Source organism: Neoarius graeffei, chromosome 10 (assembly GCF_027579695.1).
Source record: "Neoarius graeffei isolate fNeoGra1 chromosome 10, fNeoGra1.pri, whole genome shotgun sequence".
NCBI classification, from domain to species: domain Eukaryota; kingdom Metazoa; phylum Chordata; class Actinopteri; order Siluriformes; family Ariidae; genus Neoarius; species Neoarius graeffei.
In genome coordinates, this window is record NC_083578.1 from 80,869,136 (window position 1) to 80,893,710 (window position 24,575).

General features: G+C 38.1%; 1 protein-coding gene across 2 annotated transcripts in view; it reads right to left on the reverse strand.

Annotated features, from left to right (window-relative positions):
* LOC132893350 (scavenger receptor cysteine-rich type 1 protein M160-like) overlaps window positions 1-15,169 on the reverse strand; it is a 77,196-nt gene extending 62,027 nt beyond the window's left edge. For both annotated transcript variants that reach the window (XM_060932395.1, XM_060932393.1), the window contains exons 1-3: window positions 15,091-15,169; window positions 2,252-2,572; window positions 69-173 (exon numbers count right to left, since the gene is read on the reverse strand). In XM_060932395.1, the coding sequence (XP_060788378.1) occupies window positions 69-173; window positions 2,252-2,572; window positions 15,091-15,133 (469 nt within the window). In that variant the 5' untranslated portion in view covers window positions 15,134-15,169. The remainder of the gene's footprint in view (window positions 1-68; window positions 174-2,251; window positions 2,573-15,090) is intronic.
* Window positions 15,170-24,575: the final 9,406 nt, after the last annotated feature.

Sequence of the window (24,575 nt, forward strand, 5' to 3'; positions counted from 1 at the left end):
TAACTATAGCCACAAGAAGATGCTAGTTTATTACACATACATGAGCAGTACTAATATATGAAACTCACCGGTGTTTGTGCACACATTAACTTTTCCTTTCAGTGTTGTGAACTGGACCACCCCGGCACACACATCTGCTACTCCATTTCGATTCAGAGTCAGAGAAACGTTCCCTGTGTTGATCAACAAAAACTCAATTTACTGTATTGTATTTAATCTGTCACATTAAGCAGAGAACATGTTCATAGTGATGAGGGCAAGACATTTAGAAAGGCTAGCAACAAAAATGCATATGTATGTTTTCACTTTGCATGTTCTGTTTGCATTATGAACTGACTTAGGCTACATCCACACGACAACGGCAACGAGATTTTTTTTTTTAAATATCACGTCCACATGGGCAACGGATCAGTAAAATATCAGGTACATATGGCAACGCAACGCTTGCTGAAAACGATGCAATACACATGCCACACCTCTACATGCGCTGTAAGATGGTCCCATCGGAGACACCAGAACAATAGAAGAAGTAGACGCATGCGCATAAACCCCTTCTTCTGTAGCATCAGCCACATAAAGTTTTGATTATTAATCAGTAGCGTAAAACGAAAGACGCAGAAAGAGGAATGAATGGGGATAGATGGAAGCCGGTACGCCAACATTCTGATATCCTCCAGAATTCTTTAATGGTCCGGAATAAATTGAATGCTACACGTTGATGGATTACTTTGTTCTTCTACGCCCTTTTTGAGGAATGTATTGTCGGACTTAAACCAACATCTGAAGAGGTGAGATCGCTCCTTTTTTTCCCTATTTTTGCTGGCGGGATTGCTTTTGTTTTTGGAAAGCGCACGGGCGGTGCGCGGTTTGGTACTCCTTCCGCAGTGTTTGGACTAAAGACTCTGCCCTAAGGGCTATTCTCTCACTCTCTCTCTCTCTCTCTCTCTCTATCTCTCACTTTGCACCATTACACAATAAATATTCACAGTGAAAATATTTTGTAAGTGCATTTCATGAACCAAGTTATAGGATTTGTTGACAACTCACATCAAGTTCGTTACACTTCTACCCGGCGTGAAGCACTGACAGTCATGTGGTTGTGATGTCATCATAAACAAATCTGTTCTACTCATCCAGACGACTTCGCAACGGTGCCATTGCCAGATTTTTCCAATCTGGAACCCATTCTCAAAAGATTTCATTTTGGAGCACCCAAAACGCCGGTGCCGTGTGGACGCCAGGCCGAAACGATAAACAATTTTATCAGATTCACCTGAATCCGTTGCCATGTGGACAGGGCCTTAGCTCTCTATAAATATCTTCCACTTTTGACACTATTAGCATTCTGTACTGACTTGTTTTCCATTAGCATGATTGACTGAACAGCATTATTAACAGCTTCGTGTTCCATTAATATTAGTGAATGACACAAGCTAATCACTTGTTAGCCTTTCTATATTTAATGCTTAATGTGGCATATACTGAAATCTCTGTTGTATATTATGTTTTTTATCACAGCACTATTGAAATCTCATTTCTGATTGGTCAGAAGGTGTTGATTAATTTTTTTCATAAGAGCATGTCTGATGGTAGTTCTGGCTTCAAAGTAAATCACAGCTTTATATTATTGTGCTAGTTCTATAACCTTTATCACCAATACACAGGAACATGTTCTCATAAATTCTTTTATTTATTTATTTATTTATTTATTTATTTATTATTATGTGTAATCATTGATGGGTAAGTTCTCTGTGTGGAGACGTTTACTGAACATTTTTGAAAGCAGTCTCCCGTTTTAGTTCTTTGTAACACTCAGAGATAAAACTTCCCGCCCCAGGAAAGTCTTCAGGATGATGGGGTTGAAGTTTGCTTTTCTGTAACATGCAAAGCTGCATTTTTTTTTTTTGTCTTATTAACTTCAAGAGAGAGAAAAAGAATGGCTGGTGATGGAATAACTGTTTATTGCTGCTGTAACATATGCTTTAACTTGTTTTGTGACTCTGCCACAACATGTAACTAAACGTAACTATAAATGGATAAATGGATAAATGAATAAATAAATAAAAGGGCATTGGTGTTTCCAATTTTCCTTGCATTAAGAGGGATAAAACACCTTTGGGCCTGTTGATTAGTTTTCTCATAGTGTTCACAGTGCTCAGTTTTATCATCTGCATTTTACCTGTAGATATGTTTCACCAAATGAAAACACAACCAGTGCAATCATGCTAAAACCCTGAAACCTGGTACTCACCTGAGCAATTAACTGAAACATAGTTGTCGTTTTGGCATTGAGTGACATTCCATCCGCTGAAATTGCATTCCCAGAGCTTGTCCTCTGTCCCGTTACACATGATCTCATCCATCCAGAAGGTTGTAAGTAGAGGAAGGTTTTTGTAGTTATGGTATAAAACCCCAGAAGCCACATGATCACCACAGTCTAAGGATTTACACACTACCTCACCGTTTTTGGGCTCCCACTTATGATGTCCCACCAAACCACACTGCTGCTCGTAGTACACCTCCAGTCGGCCCTCACATGGGTGGGTCGACCCCCGTAAAATTATTCTTTGTGCTGTGGAAAATAAAGGACTAAGAATAATAATGCACTCACTTGACACAAACTACATTTCTTTTTCATAATAATAATCATTAATACAGTAAAACAGTATGTCAGAATTAAAAAGTGAACATAAAATACTCTAAAAAAATTATAGAATTTCATTTTGCAGTTCAGAAATGTGTAACGCTTATTGCACAGTACAATATATACCTGGAATTTAATGTAGGTAATCATTTGGTAAGTACTAGAACATTCTTCACATACAGTGGTGCTTGAAAGTTTGTGAACCCTTTAGAATTTTTTATATTTCTGCATAAATATGACGTAAAACATCATCAGATTTTCACACAAGTCCTAAAAGTAGATAAAGAGAACCCAGTTAAGCAAATGAGACAAAATATTATATTTGGTCATTTATTTATTGAGGGAAATGATTCAATATTACATGTCTGTGAGTGGCAAAAGTATGTGAACCTCAAGGGTTAGCAGTTAATTTGAAGGTGAAATTAGAGTCAGGTGCTTTCAATTAATGGGATGACAATCAGGTGTGAGTGGGCACCCTGTTTTATTTAAAGAACAGGGATCTATCAAAGTCTGATCTTCACAACACATGTTTGTGGAAGTGTATCATGGCATGAACAAAGGAGATTTCTGAGGACCTCAGAAAAAGCATTGTTGATGCTCATCAGGCTAGAAAAGGTTACAAAACCATCTCTAACGAGTTTGGACTCCACCAATCCACAGGCAAACAGATTGTGTACAAATGGAGGAAATTCAAGACCATTGTTACCCTCCCCATATCTGTAAGTGGCAAAAGTATGTGAACCTTTGCTTTCAGTATTTGGTGTGACCCCCTTGTGCAGCAATAATTGAAACAAAACATTTCCGGTAACGGTTGATCAGTCCTGCACACCAGCTTGGAGGAATTTTAGCCCGTTCCTCCATTCAGAACAGCTTCAACTCTGGGATGTTGGTGGGTTTCCTCACATGAACTGCTCGCTTTAGGTCCTTCCACAACATTTTGATTGGATTAAGGTCAGGACTTTGACTTGGCCATTCCAAAACATTAACTTTATTCTTCTTTAACCATTCTTTGGTCGAACGACTTGTGTGCTTAGGGTCATTGTCTTGCTGCATGACCCGCCTTCTCTTGAGATTCAGTTCATGGACAGATGTCCTGATGTTTTCCTTTAGAATTTGCTGGTATAATTCAGAATTCATTGTTCCATCAATGATGGCAAGCTGTCCTGATCCAGATGCAGCAAAACAGGCCCAAACCATGATACTACCACCACCGTTTTTCACAGATGGGATAAGGTTCTTATGCTGGAATACACTGTTTTCCTTTCTCCAAAAATAACGCTTCTCATTTAAACCAAAAAGTTCTATTTTGGTCTCATCCATCCACAAAACATTTTTCCAATAGCCTTCTGGCTTTTCCACATGATCTTTAGCAAACTGCAGACGAGCAGCAATGTTCTTTTTGGAGAGCAGTGGCTTTCTCCTTGCAACCCTGCCATACACACCACTGTTGTTCAGTGTTCTCCTGATGGTGGACTCATGAACATTAACATTAGCCAATGTGGGAAATGCCTTCAGTTGCTTAGAAGTTACCCTGGGGTCCTTTGTGACCTCGTTGAGTATTACACACCTTGCTCTTGGAGTGATCTTTGTTGGTCGAGCACTCCTGGGGAGGGTAACAATGGTCTTGAATTTCCTCCATTTGTACACAATCTGTCTGACTGTGGATTGGTGGAGTCCAAACTCTTTAGAGATGGTTTTGTAACCTTTTCCAGCCTGATGAGCATCAACAACACTTTTTTTGAGGTCCTCAGAAATTCCTTTGTTTGTGCCATGATACACTTCCACAAACATGTGCTGTGAAGATCAGACTTTGATAGATCCCTGTTCTTTAAATAAAACAGGGTGCCCACTCACACCTGATTGTCATCCCACTTATCGAAAACACCTGACTCTAATTTCTCCTTCAAATTAACTGCTAATCCTTGAGGTTCACATACTTTTGCCACTCACAGATATCTAATATTGGATCATTTTCCTCAATAAATAAATGACCAAGTTTAACATGTTTGTCTCACTTGTTTAACTGGGTTCTCTTTATCTACTTTTAGGACTTGTGTGAAAATCTGATGACGTTTTAGGTCATATTTATGCAGAAATATAGAAAATTTTAAAGGGCTCACAAACTTTCAAGCACCACTGTAGCAGATGTTAAAGTCCATAATAATGCATAAAAACCAAGAAGACTCTCCAGCAGTACTTGATGCCACAATGCTATAATTAATTTGCAAGTTGTATTTTCTTTATTTTTATGAATTAAAAGACATTTCATATCTTAAAGTAAAGATGGATGTTTTTTCTCTTTACTTAGTTGAGTGGTTCTTGGCATAATATGGATGTCTGCAGTTGTGGAATAGGGCCATTTACTGTATTTTTATTATTCACTATTTACTGTTTGCTCTCAAATGCATGAAGAAGGCAAGAAACTCATTCACTAATTAACTTTTGACGAGGCACACCTGTTAACTGAAAAGCATTTCAGGTTACTGCCTCATGAAGCTGGTTAAGATAATGCCAATAGTGAGCAAAGTATCATCAAAGTAAATGGGGATAATTTGAAGAATCTAAAATATGAACCATTTTGTTTAACATTTTTTTTGTTTACCACATAATTCCATATATGTTCCATGTGTTATTTCATGGTTTTGATGTCTTCAGTGTTGTTCTACAATGTAAAAAATAGTCAAAATATAGAAAAGCCTATGAATGAGATCCCTATGTACAACCCCAATTCCAAAAAAGTTGGGACAAAGTACAAATTGTAAATAAAAATGGAATGCAATGATGTGGAAGTTTCAAAATTCCATATTTTATTCAGAATAGAACATAGATGGCATATCAAATGTTTAAACTGAGAAAATGTATCATTTAAAGAGGAAAAATTAGGTGATTTTAAATTTCATGACACCACCACATCTCAAAAAAGTTGGGACAAGGCCATGTTTACCACTGTGAGACATCCCCTTTTCTCTTTACAACAGTCTGTAAACATCTGGGGACTGAGGAGACAAGTTGCTCAAGTTTAGGGATAGAAATGTTAACCCATTCTTGTCTAATGTAGGATTCTAGTTGTTCAACTGTCTTAGGTCTTTTTTGTTGTATCTTCCGTTTTATGATGCGCCAAATGTTTTCTATGGGTGAAAGCTCTGGACTGCAGGCTGGCCAGTTCAGTACCCGGACCCTTCTTCTACGCAGCCATGATGCTGTAATTGATGCAGTATGTGGTTTGGCATTGTCATGTTGGAAAATGCAAGGTCTTCCCTGAAAGAGACGTCGTCTGGATGGGAGCATATGTTGCTCTAGAACCTGGATATACCTTTCAGCATTGATGGTGTCTTTCCAGATGTGTAAGCTGCCCATGCCACATGCACTAATGCAACCCCATACCATCAGAGATGCAGGCTTCTGAACTGAGCGCTGATAACAACTTGGGTTGTCCTTCTCCTCTTTAGTCCGAATGACATGGCGTCCCTGATTTCTATAAAGAACTTCAAATTTTGATCGTCTGACCACAGAACAGTTTTCCACTTTGCCACAGTCCATTTTAAATGAGCCTTGGCCCAGAGAAGACGTCTGCACTTCTGGATCATGTTTAGATACGGCTTCTTCTTTGAACTATAGAGTTTTAGCTGGCAACGGCGGATGGCACGGTGAATTGTGTTCACAGATAATATTCTCTGGAAATATTCCTGAGCCCATTTTGTGATTTCCAATACAGAAGCATGCCTGTATGTGATGCAGTGCCGTCTAAGGGCCTGAAGATCACGGGCACCCAATATGGTTTTCCGGCCTTGACCCTTACGCACAGAGATTCTTCCAGATTCTCTGAATCTTTTGATGATATTATGCACTGTAGATGATGATATGTTCAAACTCTTTGCAATTTTACACTGTCGAACTCCTTTCTGATATTGCTCCACTATTTGTCGGCGTAGAATTAGGGGGATTGGTGATCCTCTTCCCATCTTTACTTCTGAGAGCCGCTGACACTCCAAGATGCTCTTTTTATAGCCAGTCATGTTAATGACCTATTGCCAATTGACCTAATGAGTTGCAATTTGGTCCTCCAGCTGTTCCTTTTTTGTACCTTTAACTTTTCCAGCCTCTTATTGCCCCGTCCCAACTTTTTTGAGATGTGTTGCTGTCATGAAATTTCAAATGAGCCAATATTTGGCATGAAATTTCAAAATGTTTCACTTTCAACATTTGATATGTTGTCTATGTTCTGTTGTGAATACAATATCAGTTTTTGAGATTTGTAAATTATTGCATTCCGTTTTTATTTACAATTTGTACTTTGTCCCAACTTTTTTGGAATCGGGGTTGTATGAGGGATGTACAAACTTTTGATTGATACTGTATGCTTTCTTTACAGTGTATAATAATATTAATAATAATAATAATAATAATAATATGATTATTATTATTATAGCTATAATTAATGGATTGACTGAGTGCTTGATTAATTGATTAATTTCAGTGTGGTGTGTGGTACTAATTATCAGTGCTGTACTAAAAATAAACAAAAAACCTTTTCACATCCCTTATATTTATTGTAATCTCATTTCGAGTGACAGCAGTAGTTGGAACTGGATTTCATATAACTGAAGTCATATAAAGGGATATAAAGGCTAAACTCTGCTTTATAGCACCTATGACACTTCCCCATGATTAATACTTTTAAGAACTGGTCCTTTTTTTTTCCTTGTCAAAGCTTATTTTCAAATAGGTGTGTGAAATGAACCTCATTTGGTCAGTGGAAAGTACTGGTCTAAGTGTCAGATGCAGAGGACTGGTTAACCACATGCTCTGCTGAAACTGCTCTTATCTGAGAGAAAGTGTTGGAGCTTGGCTTCTGTCAGAGTTGCACGTTAGTGCAGATTTCCTGATAAGTTCATGTCAAGTCAGTAGCAGGTTCAGTTATACCACAGAGCCACCCAAAATCACACTGCATGCAATTAAAACACACACACACACACACACACACCTGTCACTGAGGTTATCATGGAAAGAACATGGGGTAAAATTGCATACGGTTGCTAGATAGTTGATATTTAGTTGAAGGTTTCATTTAGACCAATAATAAAATAAGTTTTAATAAAATATAATTATTATAATTCTATAAATGATTACAATAATAAAAAATAAGAATAACATTTTTCAATAATTATTAGAAGAGAAATTAAAACAGAAGATAAAACTGGCTGATCATTTCAACTTGATGGCAATAGACGTGTGAGTTTGACTAATTGTTGCTCTGGCAGCAAGGGAGAAGAAAAATAGAGGACCTGGAACCAAACGGGCATAAAAATATATTTTGCGTATTGGAAATGGACAGACAGAGAGACGGACAGACAGAACAAAACGCAAATTTATTTTACCTATATTTTAATTTGTGAAATGTCATGAACACACACACATCATAATCATGTCATGGACATAATAATAATAATAATAATAATAATAATAATAATAATAATAATAATAATAATTTATTATAATAATAATAATTAGCAACAGCAACATCTCATCTCATTATCTCTAGCCGCTTTATCCTGTTCTACAGGGTCGCAGGCAAGCTGGAGCCTATCCCAGCTGACTACAGGCGAAAGGCAGGGTACACCCTGGACAAGTCGCCAGGTCATCACAGGGCTGACACATAGACACAGACAACCATTCACACTCACATTCACACCTACGGTCAATTTAGAGTCACCAGTTAACCTAACCTGCATGTCTTTGGACTATGAGGGAAACCGGAGCACCCGGAGGAAACCCACGTGGACATGGGGAGAACATGCAAACTCTACACAGAAAGGCCCTCGCCGGCCACGGGGCTTGAACCCGGACCTTCTTGCGCAACAGCAACATATTTCATTTAAAAAGCCTTCAGTTTGAAAGTTCTGGCCTTTTCTTAAGCTGGTAACAGAGCGTGTCTGATGAATGTTGTGCTATTGTGGTGGTCCAAACATTTCAAGCAAACCAAATGACTCCATTTCTTGTGTTTTATCTTTCAAACGCTCTCTAAAGTAGCACTTGATGTTGTTAAAACTCAATTTGGACAGCCATCTATTAGAAATGGATGAGGTGCTTAAGCTTTTTAGGCTTTTACAAACCTATAAAAGGGGTGTAAATGAAACAAGCAGGCAGTGTAGTGATGCTGGAACAGCAGTATAGACAATGCATCTGAATAAAATATAGATTTAAGCACATTGCATCCGCTGTAGATGTTTTAGTGATAAAATGATTCAATGCTACAGATTTTATATTGTTTTCACCCAGTTTACATACATCAGATTACTGGATGTAAGGATATAATGAAAAAAGAACATCATTCAACTACGGTACAATTTAACATGTATTCAATTACAAATGTTCAAAGTGGAATTTAAGCAATTATTAAACCTCTGTTACATGATTTAGAAGAAAATATCAAATAGAAATCAAACGCCATTCACAGGCAACACAAAAAACTGTTTATCAGTGTAGTGAATGAAATGCATATTTAATTGCATGAAGTTATAAGATATGAATAAACCACACTCAGAAATAAATTAAAAGAGAAATATGATGTGACGCCCTGGCTCAACCGTGCCATCCGGCGTTACGCCACTGCCTCCCACAATACATGAAATGCCATGGTTCCATTTCAACAATTAATGTCTCATCTCATCTCATTATCTCTAGCCACTTTATCCTGTTCTACAGGGTCGCAGGCAAGCTGGAGCCTATCCCAGCTGACTACAGGCGAAAGGCGGGGTACACCCTGGACAAGTCGCCAGGTCATCACCCACGTGGACATGGGGAGAACATGCAAACTCTACACAGAAGGCCCTCGCTGGCCACGGGGCTCAAACCCAGACCTTCTTGCTGTGAGGCAACAGCGCTAACCACTACACCACTGTGCGGCCCATTATTATTATTATTATTATAATTATTATTATTAACTTCTTTCTTTTTTTTTAACTCAGAATGGTCTTTGTTCCTCTGTCAGAACGCTTGGAGGTTCAATAAAGAACCTACAACAGATTGTTCCACCATCAGTAAGGTTCCAAGAAGAACTTATTTAGGAAAGTAAGAATCTTTAACTACTGAAAGTTTTTTTTTATTTTAATTTTTATTATTTTTTTTATTAAAGTGTGTTACTGTCCTTGATCTCGAGGATGTTTACAACTTTACTGTTGCTTCTAATGTAAATAAGTTACTAATAAAATGTAGCAGTCATATGTATTATATATAACTATGGAACACAACACAACAGGGTGTACTGTTACTTATAATAAGGTTAGTGTGAAACACTAAAGTTGATTATTTTCCTCTACCAGCGCAGAGTAGGGTTATGACTGTGAAAGTGTTTTCAAAATTTCTACTTTCCTGATGTTGCATTTGGTGAACTTTTACTCATATATTACTTTTTTGAAGTTATTTTTATTGGGTCATGCAAAAACCTCCCACACCCAACATCAACTCACTTTTGATAAATACATGCATATTAAATAAATAAATCATGATTATAGAATAAATTAATTGAAAGATGTGTAAAGTACTTTTATATCACAATAAATTGCTTAACAATTGTTGTAATAATAATTATAATTGTTAATTAAAACAAATTTTTAATTAACAATTATCATTATTATTACAACAATTGTTCAGCAATTTATTGTTATATAAAAGTACTTTACACATATTTCAATGAATTTATTCTATAATCATGATTTATTTATTTAATATGCATGTATTTATCAAAAGTGAGGTGATGTTGGGCGCGGGAGGTTTTGCATGACCCAATAAAAATAACTTCAAAAAAGTAATATATGAGTAAAAGTTCATCAAATGCAACATCAGGAAAGTAGAAATTTTGAAAACACTTTCACAGTCATAACCCGAGCGCAGAGTGTATTTATTATTCCTTTTAGCATAAATGTGGAGAAGATGATAGAAAATTGCGTGCGCTGATTGGTCAAGAAAATCAAACTATTTCTCAATAAGATAAGATAGATAAGACAAGACTTTATTGTAATTGTAGTTATACAATGAAACTTAGTTTAGCAAACAGCAGGAATAAAAAAAGAAAATAAATAAAATGCAAGATAAAGTAAGTGGGGGAATTGCAGTGTAGTGATAATCACCTTGAGCAACTCAGCAAAATGGCGGCCAATCACTTTGTCACCGTAAGTGAGGAAAATTTGCAGATTATGAAAGGAAATGTTGCTCCTAAAAGCACTAAAGATGCTACAAAGTTTGGTGTAAAACTATTCAAAGGTAAGGTGGAATTGTGATTTATTTTATTAATTTCAAAACAAAGTATTTTATGTGACTCGGCATAGATAAGTGACAAGTCTGTGCCACGGCGTTATTATTACATTTGCATGCCACTTTTGAAGTTTAAAATAATTTTTTTAAATACTTTTTTTTAAATAAATCATTTGTGCATTTCTACTAAAACAATTATCTGCCTTAGGCTCAGTGAATAATTGTTAATTATAACACAGAAATTTGACAATGATTACATTATTTTTTACTTCTTAAAGAATGACACATCATTTGTTAATAGTTATGTTTAATGTTGTGGAACATCCATGATGCAATTATTTAGAAAATATTTAAGAAAAACAAATTGAATTAATAAATACATTGGTAATTTATTAATTTTATTATTATTATTATTATTATTATTATTATTATTATTATTCAAGTTGAAATTAAAAGCACAAATGTTTTTGACATTTTACACATTAAACATGGCCCTTCAACCTATCCTTTATTTCCTCCTTATCTTTTATTTTGCTTTTAGCTTTAAAGCAAATAAGATGACTGAAGCCACTCAGCATCCTGTTTCTTCAAACATCTGAAATGGCGTACATCCTGAGTGAAAAGATTTTGTGATGATTTTCAGGTAAAAAGAAAATTATTGGTTCAGTGTCCTGGTGAAAGATCAGCTGCAATGGTGGGAAAAGAACAGAGAAGCAACAGTTAAGTAAAAGTATGAAATGAGTACTGTGTCAACCTCTCACTCAATTAAGACCAGTATGGGGTATGGCGCCAAAAATCTATTTGAGTGAAAGTCAGAAAGTGTCTACATTTAAACATACTCAAGTATTCAAGATTAAAAAGTCAAGATTTTTTAAAAAGCACCCCATAACTTCATCATGCCCAATCCTGCATGACTAACTAGTTCACTAAGGAGTGCAGTCCTCAGGAAAATATTCTACTCAGACAAATATAGAGTTTGGTTTACTGGTTAGCAAATGTTCAGTCACAGTTTTGGAATGAATGGCATTGCAGATTAGCAACAATAAACTTTACTAGGTAGCTAGTTTAACAAGATAAGCTGCAAAATTTAACTAGCTAGCTAATTCACCAAATTAATATGTAAACCCTAAATAGTTGCCTAATTCAAATAGCTGAATTAGAAAACATGAGTAGAAGGGCACTCGGTAGAGTGCATACCTCCAGCAAGCCACATATTATCAACATCAAAATCAAATCACTTGAACCGAGGATAATACTCAAGCTATCCACCAAATTTCACCAAAATCCATTCACTACTTTTTGAGTTACGCTGGGAACAGGCAAAAAAAAAAAAAATCCTGGCTCCACATACACATCTGGATTTACATTAAAATCACATGAATTGTTCCTTGGCCAATGGCTCACCTTTCCTCAAAATTTCATCAAAATCTTTTCACACTGTTTTGTTGTTGTTGTTGTTGTTTTGTTTTTTTGAGTTATGTTGGGAACAATTAAATAAACAAACAAACAAATGGAGGCAAAACCATAACTCATCCAACACAATTGGTGAATATAGTTAGGAAATTTACCAAACTTAATATTAACTCAACATGCATTTTTTTTAGCTTTTATGATGAATTTTAAAGACCAGAATTTCATTTTTATATGGAAGATGAATGGGGCACCTCCAAAATTAAAAAAAAAAAAAAAAACTCAAGCAAAAAGATATTTTACTTGGAAAAAATGGGGGAAATAGAAAAGAAAGAAATTTGAAAACTTGTAGTGAGATCAAATTCAAATGAAAACGTAAGGAGTAAAAAGTCTGTTTATTTTTTCCTCTTGGATATTTACTTGAATCAGTATTGAAGTGGATTAATGCTTGAGTAACGTACAAAAATTCCAAATAGTACTTTCATACAATAAAGAAAAATTATTCAATTATTTTCTAAGCCTGAAAAATTCAAGTCTCTTGTCAGAAATTATATATGTTTTCACATCAGATTTGTCCAGTTGAACCAAACTATTTAAAACCAATCAGAATTGCATTTCTGCATCATTTAATCCTGGTTTAATTTTTACAATATTCCGATAAAAAATAATAATTAATTTCAAGAGTAACTCTGATGCTGGGTTTGTTTGCTGTTTTTTGTTGTTTTTTCTGGTTTAGACTGGTAGACTATATATATATATTTTTTTAATCTCAATATTTTCAAGCCAAATACAAACTAACCTCTAATCTGAATTAACAAAGCTTTGATTAGACCCAAATTTATTATCCAGTTAAACTCAATCTCCATCAAGTTTGTAACTGTTTAATTTAATGCTTGTTGCTGCACACATCTGAAAGCCTCCTTAACTTTGTATGACGTGACAAAATAGATCAGGAATGTCTCCATTATTACAGGAAAAGCTTTGGGTTTGTTTGTATGTACTTTTCTGAAAGATACATTAGTAAGGGATTTGATTCTTCAATCTTAAAAATGAAATCCATTCCTCTAAATTTTTTTTCATGTGAATGTAATTGTTATTGCATGTGTTTTAAAAAAAATTCTAATAGCTTCAAGCAATATTGCATGCACAGGCAAGTGTGCTGTTGCACTGAATATCAGCAGCGATACGACATCAGTATAATAGCACTGTTATGAGTGTGATATTGCTTTTATACAACAGGTCTATAAACAAGAAATTAATATCAAGCAACTGACATTTCAGATACAATATGGCCAAATGTTTAGTACATTTTTGCTTCATCGAAGAAACTACTGTACATGGACAAAGAAGCCACAGCTGGACAGTGTGTTGTGTGTTACCATGACAACACATAGACTGACTGACAGCCTGTAAAAACCATAGTAACATACAGTTTCAGTGTAATAAACTTTTGCTAGAAATTGAATTTTATGTAGCAAAAACAAACAAGCAGAGTGATACAAACAGTGAAATATCCCACTGCTGTTACTGTAAACATCAGCACTCTTGGAACACCATTTGTCCAATCAAATTAATGGACCAGAACTAACTGTCTTAGAAAAATAAATAACAGACAAAATGTTTTGTCTTCAGAGCTTGCTGTTAAAAATGCAGTGTGATACTTCAATATCTCATCTCATCTCATCTCATTATCTCTAGCCGCTTTATCCTTCTACAGGGTCGCAGGCAAGCTGGAGCCTATCCCAGCTGACTACGGGCGAAAGGCGGGGTACACCCTGGACAAGTCGCCAGGTCATCACAGGGCTGACACATAGACACAGACAACCATTCACACTCACATTCACACCTACGGTCAATTTAGAGTCACCAGTTAACCTAACCTGCATGTCTTTGGACTGTGGGGGAAACCGGAGCACCCGGAGGAAACCCACACGGACACGGGGAGAACATGCAAACTCCGCACAGAAAGGCCCTCGCCGGCCCCGGGGCTCGAACCCAGGACCTTCTTGCTGTGAGGCGACAGCGCTAACCACTACACCACCGTGCTGCCATACTTCAATATATTGTAACATATTTGTATGCATAATTCATATTATATTTTACAATCAGTGCAAGAATCAGTTATAAGTGCATTTCTGCAACTCGATTTTATTTTATTTATGGTTTAAAATTCGAGATATCATGTCCTGACCCATGTGTTAGAGCATAACTATTATTACGTTTATTATTACAAATCAAATATAGTACTGTAGAGCAATGCCAAAGCTATTGCCAACTAATTGCATTGTATTTTTTTTTATTTTGTACTTATTTTTTAATTAATTTGTAATCAAAAATGGAATCATTGTCGAAGTAAGAATATTTATAGGGTTTGTTTGTTTGAGTCTTTTTTAATGACCATTTCATTGGATTTGCTTTCAAATTGCAAAGCTGTCAATCTTCACATTTTCGACAAAATTCACAATTTAGCAAATAGTACATAAAAGACATCTGAAATCCAGCCTCAAGAGAATCACAGCATGTCATCAAAACACTGTCTCCCCGCATTACCACTGAAATCTAATGGCAGTTATTTTATGATGATAATGTATTTACTCCATTATCATGAACATTTCATCAATCAGTATTCATCAGTGGTGTTTATCACTGAGTGACTGAGAATCAGGGAAAGAAGAAACTTTCAAATTCAAGCTGTTGATATTATGATAAATAATGATAGTTCAGAATTTTGGACATAAATTGTAATAATTGTTTATCGTAATAAAACAGAATGGTTTACTTGCCTTGTGTTGCTGTAAGATGGACATATATGAGCAGGAACCACATGGTCACTGGTGACAAGTGAGGGAGAGAAAGAGAGAAAGGAAGAATTCTCCAGCTTTTAAACTCGGTGTGATGTCACACAGCCATTACAACCTGCTGATGACAGAGCTTTGGCTTAAAGTTAGATGTCAGTTATGAAATACAGATATTCACTATAAGTTGAATGTATATAAGAAAGAAGCGACCCAGAATGAGTATATTTTAAAATAATAAAAATAAATAAATTTTTAACAACCACACAATGGCTCTAAATTAATTAATTAATTAATTAATTAATTAATTAATTAATTAATTAATTAAAAGCTTTTCCCTAAAATACTCCATTGTACTATTTTAGAAAATCCTTCATGGGCATTTTGTTGATTAGAATTATTGAATTATTCAGATTGTTTTACGCATATGTTCTTGTGTCTTTAATGCTATTTTGTCTAACCATTTGGACTAATATTAATTAACATGCATTCCTTGATTAAAAATCTAGGACCTCTGGAGAAAACCTTGGAAGTTTTATGTTGGGTTTAAAACTGTGAAATGAACCATTTTTCATGAAATGATGTCACCGAAAACCCCATGAACACCCAAATGATTCCAAACAAGTCAAACATCCACATTTGTGCATTATTAGTGCCTATTCATTTGTCCATAATTTCTGCATACAACATAAGCATATACAACCCCGATTCCAAAAAAGTTGGGACAAATTACAAATTGTAAATAAAAACGGAATGCAATGATGTGGAAGTTTCAAAATTCCATATTTTATTCAGAATAGAACATAGATGACATATCAAATGTTTAAACTGAGAAAATGTATCATTTAAAGAGAAAAATTAGGTGATTTTAAATTTCATGACAACACCACATCTCAAAAAAGTTGGGACAAGGCCATGTTTACCACTGTGAGACATCCCCTTTTCTCTTTACAACAGTCTGTAAACGTCTGGGGACTGAGGAGACAAGTTGCTCAAGTTTAGGGATAGGAATGTTAACCCATTCTTGTCTAATGTAGGATTCTAGTTGCTCAACTGTCTTAGGTCTTTTTGGTCGTATCTTCCGTTTTATGATGCGCCAAATGTTTTCTGTGGGTGAAAGATCTGGACTGCAGGCTGGCCAGTTCAGTACCCGGACCCTTCTTCTACGCAGCCATGATGCTGTAATTGATGCAGTATGTGGTTTGGCATTGTCATGTTGGAAAATGCAAGGTCTTCCCTGAAAGAGACGTCGTCTGGATGGGAGCATATGTTGCTCTAGAACCTGGATATACCTTTCAGCACTGATGGTGTCTTTCCAGATCTGTAAGCTGCCCATGCCACATGCACTAATGCAACCCCATACCATCAGAGATGCAGGCTTCTGAACTGAGCGCTGATAACAACTTGGGTCGTCCTTCTCCTCTTTAGTCCGAATGACACTGCGTTCCTGATTTCCATAAAGAACTTCAAATTTTGATTTGTCTGACCACAGAACAGTTTTCCACTTTGCCACAGTCCATTTTAAATGAGCCTTGGCCCAGGGCCTTGGTCTGCGCTTCAGGATCATGTTTAGATACGGCTTCTTCTTTGAACTACAGAGTTTTAGCTGGCAACGGTGGATGGCACGGTGAATTGTGTTCACAGATAATGTTCTCTGGAAATATTCCTGAGCCCATTTTGTGATTTCCAATGCAGAAGCATGCCTGTATGTGATGCAGTGCCATCTAAGGGCCTGAAGATCACGGGCACCCAGTATGGTTTTCCGGCCTTAACCCTTATGCACAGAGATTCTTCCAGATTCTTTGAGTATTTTGATGATATTATGCACTGTAGATGATGATATGTTCAAACTCTTTGCAATTTTACACTGTCGAACTCCTTTCTGATATTGCTCCACTATTTGTCGGCGTAGAATTAGGGGGATTGGTGATCCTCTTCCCATCTTTACTTCTGAGAGCCGCTGCCACTCCAAGATGCTCTTTTTATACCCAGTCATGTTAATGACCTATTGCCAATTGACCTAATGAGTTGCAATTTGGTCCTCCAGCTGTTCCTTTTTTGTACCTTTAACTTTTCCAGCCTCTTATTGCCCCTGTCGCAACTTTTTTTGAGATGTGTTGCTGTCATGAAATTTCAAATGAGCCAATATTTGGCATGAAATTTCAAAATGTCTCACTTTCGACATTTGATATGTTGTCTATGTTCTATTGTGAATACAATATCAGTTTTTGAGATTTGTAAATTATTGCATTCCGTTTTTATTTACAATTTGTACTTTGTCCCAACTTTTTTGGAATCGGGGTTGTATTTAACACTAACCCTAACCTTAAACTTGACATTTACTTTCTCCAAAATTGTTTGAGCACAAATTTTAATTTTACATGCACAAACGAATGAGGGCGGCACGGTGGTGTAGTGGTTAGCGCTGTCGCCTCACAGCAAGAAGGTCCTGGGTTCGAGCCCCGGGGCCGGCGAGGGCCTTTCTGTGCGGAGTTTGCATGTTGTCCGCGTGGGTTTCCTCCGGGTGCTCCGGTTTCCCCCACAGTCCAAAGACATGCAGGTTAGGTTAACCGGTGACTCTAGATTGACCGTAGGTGTGAATGTGAGTGTGAATGGTTGTCTGTGTCTATGTGTTGGCCCTGTGATGACCTGGCGACTTGTCCAGGGTGTACCCCGCCTTTCGCCCGTAGTCAGCTGGGATAGGCTCCAGCTTGCCTGCGACCCTGTAGAAGGATAAAGCGGCTAGAGATAATGAGATGAGATGAGACAAACGAATGAGACGACTCTGGATTCATTTGGACGTTAATGAGGCACTGAGTGATATCATCCATGAAGTAAATAATCTCATCATCTCTAGCCCCTTTATCCTGTTCTACAGGGTCGAAGGCAAGCTGGAGCCTATCCCAGCTGACTACGGGTGAAAGGCGGGGTACACCCTGGACAAGTCGCCAGGTCATCACAGGGCTGACACATAGACACAGACAACCATTCACACTCACATTCACACGTTACTGTGAGGCGACAGCACTAACCACTACACCCATTTATCTTTTTTTATAAGATTTATTTATAAGATTATCAAAAATCTTGTAAATTTTTGCCAGCATTTCTCAGTATAAAGCATTAATTTTACAGCATGGATAGCGATAACGACAGTCTTCACAGCGAAAGCGAGTTTTACTACCCTGAGGAAGAAGAAATAAAATAAAATATTTCAGGAGAAAGCTAAAAACCTCTAACTTGCTAACACCGAGCAAAAACATGGCTGAATCCTCATCTCTCATCTCATTATCTCTAGCCGCTTTATCCTGTTCTACAGGGTCGCAGGCAAACCGGAGCCCATCCCAGCTGACTACGGGCGAAAGGCGGGGTACACCCTGGACAAGTCGCCAGGTCATCACAGGGCTGACACATAGACACAGACAACCATTCACACTCACACCTACGGTCAATTTAGAGTCACCAGTTAACCTAACCTGCATGTCTTTGGACTGTGGGGGAAACCGGAGCACCCGGAGGAAACCCACGCGGACACGGGGAGAACATGCAAACTCCGCACAGAAAGGCCCTCGTCGGCCACGGGGCTCGAACCCAGACCTTGTTGCTGTGAGGCGACAGCGCTAACCACTACACCTACGTGCCACCCGTGAAGTAAATAATGTTTAATAATTTTTAAAATAATGAAGCGTACATGTTTATTTTGCAGGCACAAATGAATCAGAATACTTTTATTCATGTTCTTATCATATGGGCTGCCAACTTCATCAAGCTTTGAGAACCCTATAGAGAGGAAAGTACATGGTTGTGTGAAGATATGTATTTTATCTTCAAGTGGGAATGTATATATTCACAAGTGAGCTTAGCAAATGACTGATATATTCTTCAACACAAGAACATAAATTTCATATATTTGCACTACCGTGTAATGTTCGTTATATTATATGGACATATACATAAAAAATATGCAAGTTAATCAAAAGAATTTTAATTTTGAACCGAAGCAGGAAAATACTGGGAGTGACATCATCAGAGTAAAATATCATAAAATATGTCACTCAGATCCGTGATGTATTTTGTATGAAAAATTCGAGTTGTTCAACACAAGAAGATAAACTTCATGTCTTCAAGCCAACTTGTGATTTTCTTTTTATTATATAGACACATTCACAAACAAAAAGTACCCAAATTTATCAAAATAATTCATCAATTTCCTCACAAGTGACATATAGAGATTTATGTCAAAGTTTTGGTTCTCCATGTCCCAGATGTATCTCATATGAAAAATACGAGTGCTGTATTTCCCAATAAAACACTCATGTCTATATATTATTTACCAGCTGGGAGGTCCATATCATGAAATACCGTGACCGAGGTCACGGTATTTCACCATACGGACCGACCTTAAGCTGGTAAATAATATATTTATTTTTTTCTTTACCAAATTCTAACAGAAAACGAGTGCACCCGAAAGGGAAAACTGAGCCGAGCCGCCATTTTGAATCCTCATTCACGGCTGTAATGCAAATGGTTTCCTCCTCAGTATACAAGTGCACTTCCATGGCAGGAAAAAAAATTACATTTTGCCACCTATGTAGTCCCCTATTTATACAAAATTGAGTCATTCAGGATTCAGCCAGGCGGCACGGTGGTGTCGTGGTTAACGCTGTCGCCTCACAGCAAGAAGGTCCGGGTTCGAGCCCCGTGGCCAGCGAGGGCCTTTCTGTGTGGAGTTTGCATGTTCTCCCTGTGTCCGCATGGGTTTCCTCCGGGTGCTCCGGTTTCCCCCACAGTCCAAAGACATGCAGGTTAGGTTAACTGGTGACTCTAAATTGACCGTAGGTGTGAGTGTGAATGGTTGTCTGTGTCTATGTGTCAGCCCTGTGATGACCTGGCGACTTGTCCAGGGTGTGCCCCGCCTTTCGCCCATAGTCAGCTGGGATGGGCTCCGGTTTGCCTGCGACCCTGTAGAACAGGATAAAGCGGCTAGAGATAATGAGATGAGAGATGAGGATTCAGCCATGTTTTTGCTCGGCGTAAGCAACAGTTACAGGTTTTTAGCTTTCTCCTGAAATGTTTTATTTTATTTCTTCTTCCTCAGGGTAGTAAAACTCGCTTTCGCTGTGAAGACTGTCGTTATCGCTATCCATGCTGTAAAATTAATGCTATTATACTGAGAAATGCTGGCAAAAATTTATAAGATTTTTGATAATCTTATAAATAAATCTTATAAAAAAAGATAAATGGGTCTAGTGGTTAGCGCTGTCGCCTCACAGTAACGTGTGAATGTGAGTGTGAATGGTTGTCGGTGTCTATGTGTCAGCCCTGTGATGACCTGGCGACTTGTCCAGGGTGTGCCCCGCCTTTCGCCCGTAGTCAGCTGGGATAGGCTCCAGCTTGCCTGCGACCCTGTAGAACAGGATAAAGCGGCTACAGATAATGAGATGAGATGAAAAAGATAAATGTTGACAAAAAATGCTACTATGTTTGTTGTTGTTGTGGACGAGCGAGTTGCCAGAGGTCCGTAACTGGGGTCTGTATCGTAGGATGTGGACCCGCTCGCCAGCCAATCAGAGCGCAGGATTTGATGGAAACCGGACCGTGAAAAAAATAAATATATATTATTTACCAGCTGGGAGGTCCGTATCATGAAATACCGTGACCGAGGTCTTGAAAGTACTGACCGAGGCCCTCAGGGCTGAGGTCATTATTCAAGGCTGAGGTTACAGTATTTCACCATACAGACCGACCTTAAGCTGGTACATAATATATTTATTTTTTTCTTTACCAAATTCTAACAGAAAACGAGAGCGCCCGAAAAGGAAAACCGAGCCGAGGTGAGCCGCCATTTTGAATCCTCATTCACAGCTGTAATACAAATTGCTTCCTCCTCGGTATACAAGTGCACTTCCATGGCAGGAAAACAACTACATTTTGCTGCCTATGTAGTCCCCTATTTATATAAAATTGAGTCATTCAGGATTCAGCCATGTTTTTGCTTGGCGCTAGCAACAGTTAGAGGTTTTCAGCTTTCTCCTGAAATGTTTTATTTTATTTCTTCTTCATCAGGGTTGTAAAACTCGCTTTCGCTGTGAAGACTGTTGTTATCGCTATCCATGCTGTAAAACTAACGCTATTCTCCTGAGAAATGCTGGCAAAAATGTATAAGATTTTTGATAATCTTATAAATAAGTCTTATTAAAAAAGATAAATGTTGATAAAAAATGCTAATATGTTTGTTCTTGTGAACGAGCGAGTCGCCAGAGGTCCATAAACGGGGGCCGTAACTGGGGTCCGTATCGTAGGATACGGACCCGCTTGCCAGCCAATCAGAGTGCAGGATTTGATGGACACCGCACCACGAAAAAATAAAACACATTATTTTACCATTAGAAAGGGTTCCAAGTAGAACCATTTTTGTAAGCGAAACCTTTAACTAATAAGCAGTAGTGATAATTTTATATATAAAATAAATAAAATGTATGTGATGCAGCCACGGTGGTGTAGTGGTTAGCACTGTATAAAGCTATTTTGTAAGGTGCTTCAAGAGTTCGGGTTCTTAAACAGCTTCTCCATCATGAGGAATGTATATGAGAGTATCAGTCCTTAGTTCTACGTACAATTAGAAATGAAAGGTTTAAATTACTTTTTCTGAAGGAACCAGAACCTTATTAATTTTCTTTAGTTTTATATGAAAGACTTCATCTTCCTTCTGTTTTTTCAAAAATCAAGCAGTGGAGTTACCACTACGTGGTTTGAAGATCATATCAAGAGTGTGTGTGATGAGAAGTGTCAGTTCAGGGGAAACATTTTAGGTGTGCACTGTGGCTTTGTGTTTCTGCAGCCTGCTGAGAGATGATGATGATAATGATGATGGTGATGGCAGAGAGAGAGAGAGAGAGAGAGAGAGAGAGAGAGAGCTTGTGCTTTCGAAATGTAAAATATAAACATAAGCAAAAAAGTTGGAAAGTAATATCACTCAGTGGTTAACAGTTGGAGGTAGAACTGTCTCTAAATAAAGAAATTCATGAAAGAGTGAAATATCGAAGGATTGTTGGCGGCACGGTGGTGTAGTGGTTAGCACTGTCGCCTCACAGCAAGAAGGTTCTGGGTTCAAGCCCAGTGGCCAGTGAGGGGCCTTTCTGTGTGGGGTTTGCTTGTTCTCCCCATGTCTGTGTGGGTTTCCTCTGAGTGCTCTGGTTTCCCCCACAGTTCAAAGATATGCAGTTAGGTTAACATGGGGTGGTCTTGGGCTGAAGTGCCCTTGAGCAGGGTACCTAGCTCCTAACTGCTCCCTGGGCACTGTACTATGGCTGCCCACTGCTGTGTGTGTGTGTGTGTTCACTGCTTCAGATGGGTTAAATGCAGAGGTTGAATTTCACTGTGCTTGAGTGTGCATGTGACAAAGGCTTGTTCTTCTTCTTTACTACTTCATAGGGTTCTTATCAGCTCATTTAAAACAAAATCCTACAAGGTATTTTTTGATGAGTAACAATACCACTAGTTTATCTCACTCACTTCCATTAACCTCTTTTTCCTGGTCAGGGTCATGCTCGATCTGAAACCTGTCTCAGGAACTCTGCATACACCCTGGATGGGCTGCCAGTCCATTGCTCGGCACCATACACACACACACACACACACACACACACACACACACACACTCTCTCTCTAATGCTTCAGGGAAATTTAGCATAGACAATAGTCCAACTGGCATGTTTTTTTGAGGTGGGAGGAAACTGGAGAACCTGGAGGAAACCAGCTCAGACATGGGGAGAACGTGCACAGAAACTCTGCACAGACAGTAATGCAAGCTTAAGATGGAACCAGGGACCCTGGAGCTGTGAGGCAAAGTTACCTGGTTAATGGATACACCATGCACCCCTGTACTAGGTTCCATCCATCCATTATCCGTAACTGCTTATCCTGTGCAGGGTCACAGGCAAGCTGGAGCCTATCCTAGCTGACTGTGGGTGAGAGGCGGGGTACACCCTGGACAAGTCGCCAGGTCATCACAGGGCTGACACATACAGACAAACAACCCTTCACACTCACATTCACACCTGTGGTCAATTTAGAGCCACCAATTAGCCTAACCCGCACGTCTTTGGACTGTGTGGGAAACCGGAGCACCTGGAGGAAACCCTGCCTGGTGGTACTGGACATATTGAAAAATGTGTAGTCTTTTCTAGATTGCTTTTCTGTATTTGTACTCAGTATTTTCCTCTCAACCTTTGATTTCCTGTTCACCTGGGCTTGTGGAATTATTTTCTCTCTCCCGATTGCTTCCACAACACTATGCATCAGTGCTGACCCACAATTTTTACTGGTGTGATATATTGTGTCTTTGCTCTGTGGGTTTAATGTGAGTCTCATCACCACCACTCTGATTACACCATGGATCTGCAGATCCACATTGCTGCATCAGCTTTGGTGACCTGTCATTTCCTTAAGGTCTTCAGTAACCTGACATGCACTGCATGCTTAGAAGAACATGAGGTTAACAAATTGAGGTTCATTAACCACAGGCATTAACTGCAAGCATCACCATGACATCATCAGAGTACTCTGACAAACAACCTTGTACATTTTGCAACAAAAGCAAACCAATGGTAGGTACATTGTGTGCCTTTACAACCACCACAGAAAAACAAGATGTCATATGCTTGCTCTCTCTAAGACACTTTAGCTACATTCCAGGTAGATAAACAAACAGATAAATAAGTAAATGTCCAATAAGATGTGTATTCTGTATCCAGGACACTATTAAAAGCAACCTAATCTTTAAAAATCTGTGAAGAAAATCAAAATGGCCAAATGTTTCATTCAGAACAGTTTGGACTTTGTCTTGATCAGTTTCTTCCAGAACAAAAAGAGAGCCTCTTGATTTTCTTATTTTGTCCACTTTGGAGATTGGGACACACTAGTTTAGGAGATTGGGACACATAAAAGGCTATAATTGTTGCCCACTACTTTAAAAAAAAAAAGCTCTGCAGATGCTTCCCTGATAGCTGACCCCTGAAAAGCCTGGAAGCTTGAAAGAAGTCTTTTAGGAAATCAAATCTATGACTATGAGTCATATCTAGACTTGTATATGTAACATTTTAAGTTGCAATTTCAAGAAGAACATACTGCTACTAGATCAGACCGCAGTAATAATCCAAGGTGCCAGAACTTGAGCTATGATCTTGGACACGTTTTAGCATTCATTTGAGAGAACTTATCAAAGTGTTTAGACTATAAAGAGGTAAATGTGCTGCTCCAGAAAAAAGTTGGACCAGTCCTACCCACTTCCACACAATGCTGGACCTATCCAGTCCACTTCCATAGAAAGTTTAACCATTCTTCCCAGCTCCCTCAGAAAGTTTGTCCTGTCTTGCCTGCTCCTGCAGAAAACTTGCCCAGTCTTGCCCACTCATACAGAAAGTTTGACCAATCCTACCTCATACTGCAGAACATTTAACCAGTCCTGCCTA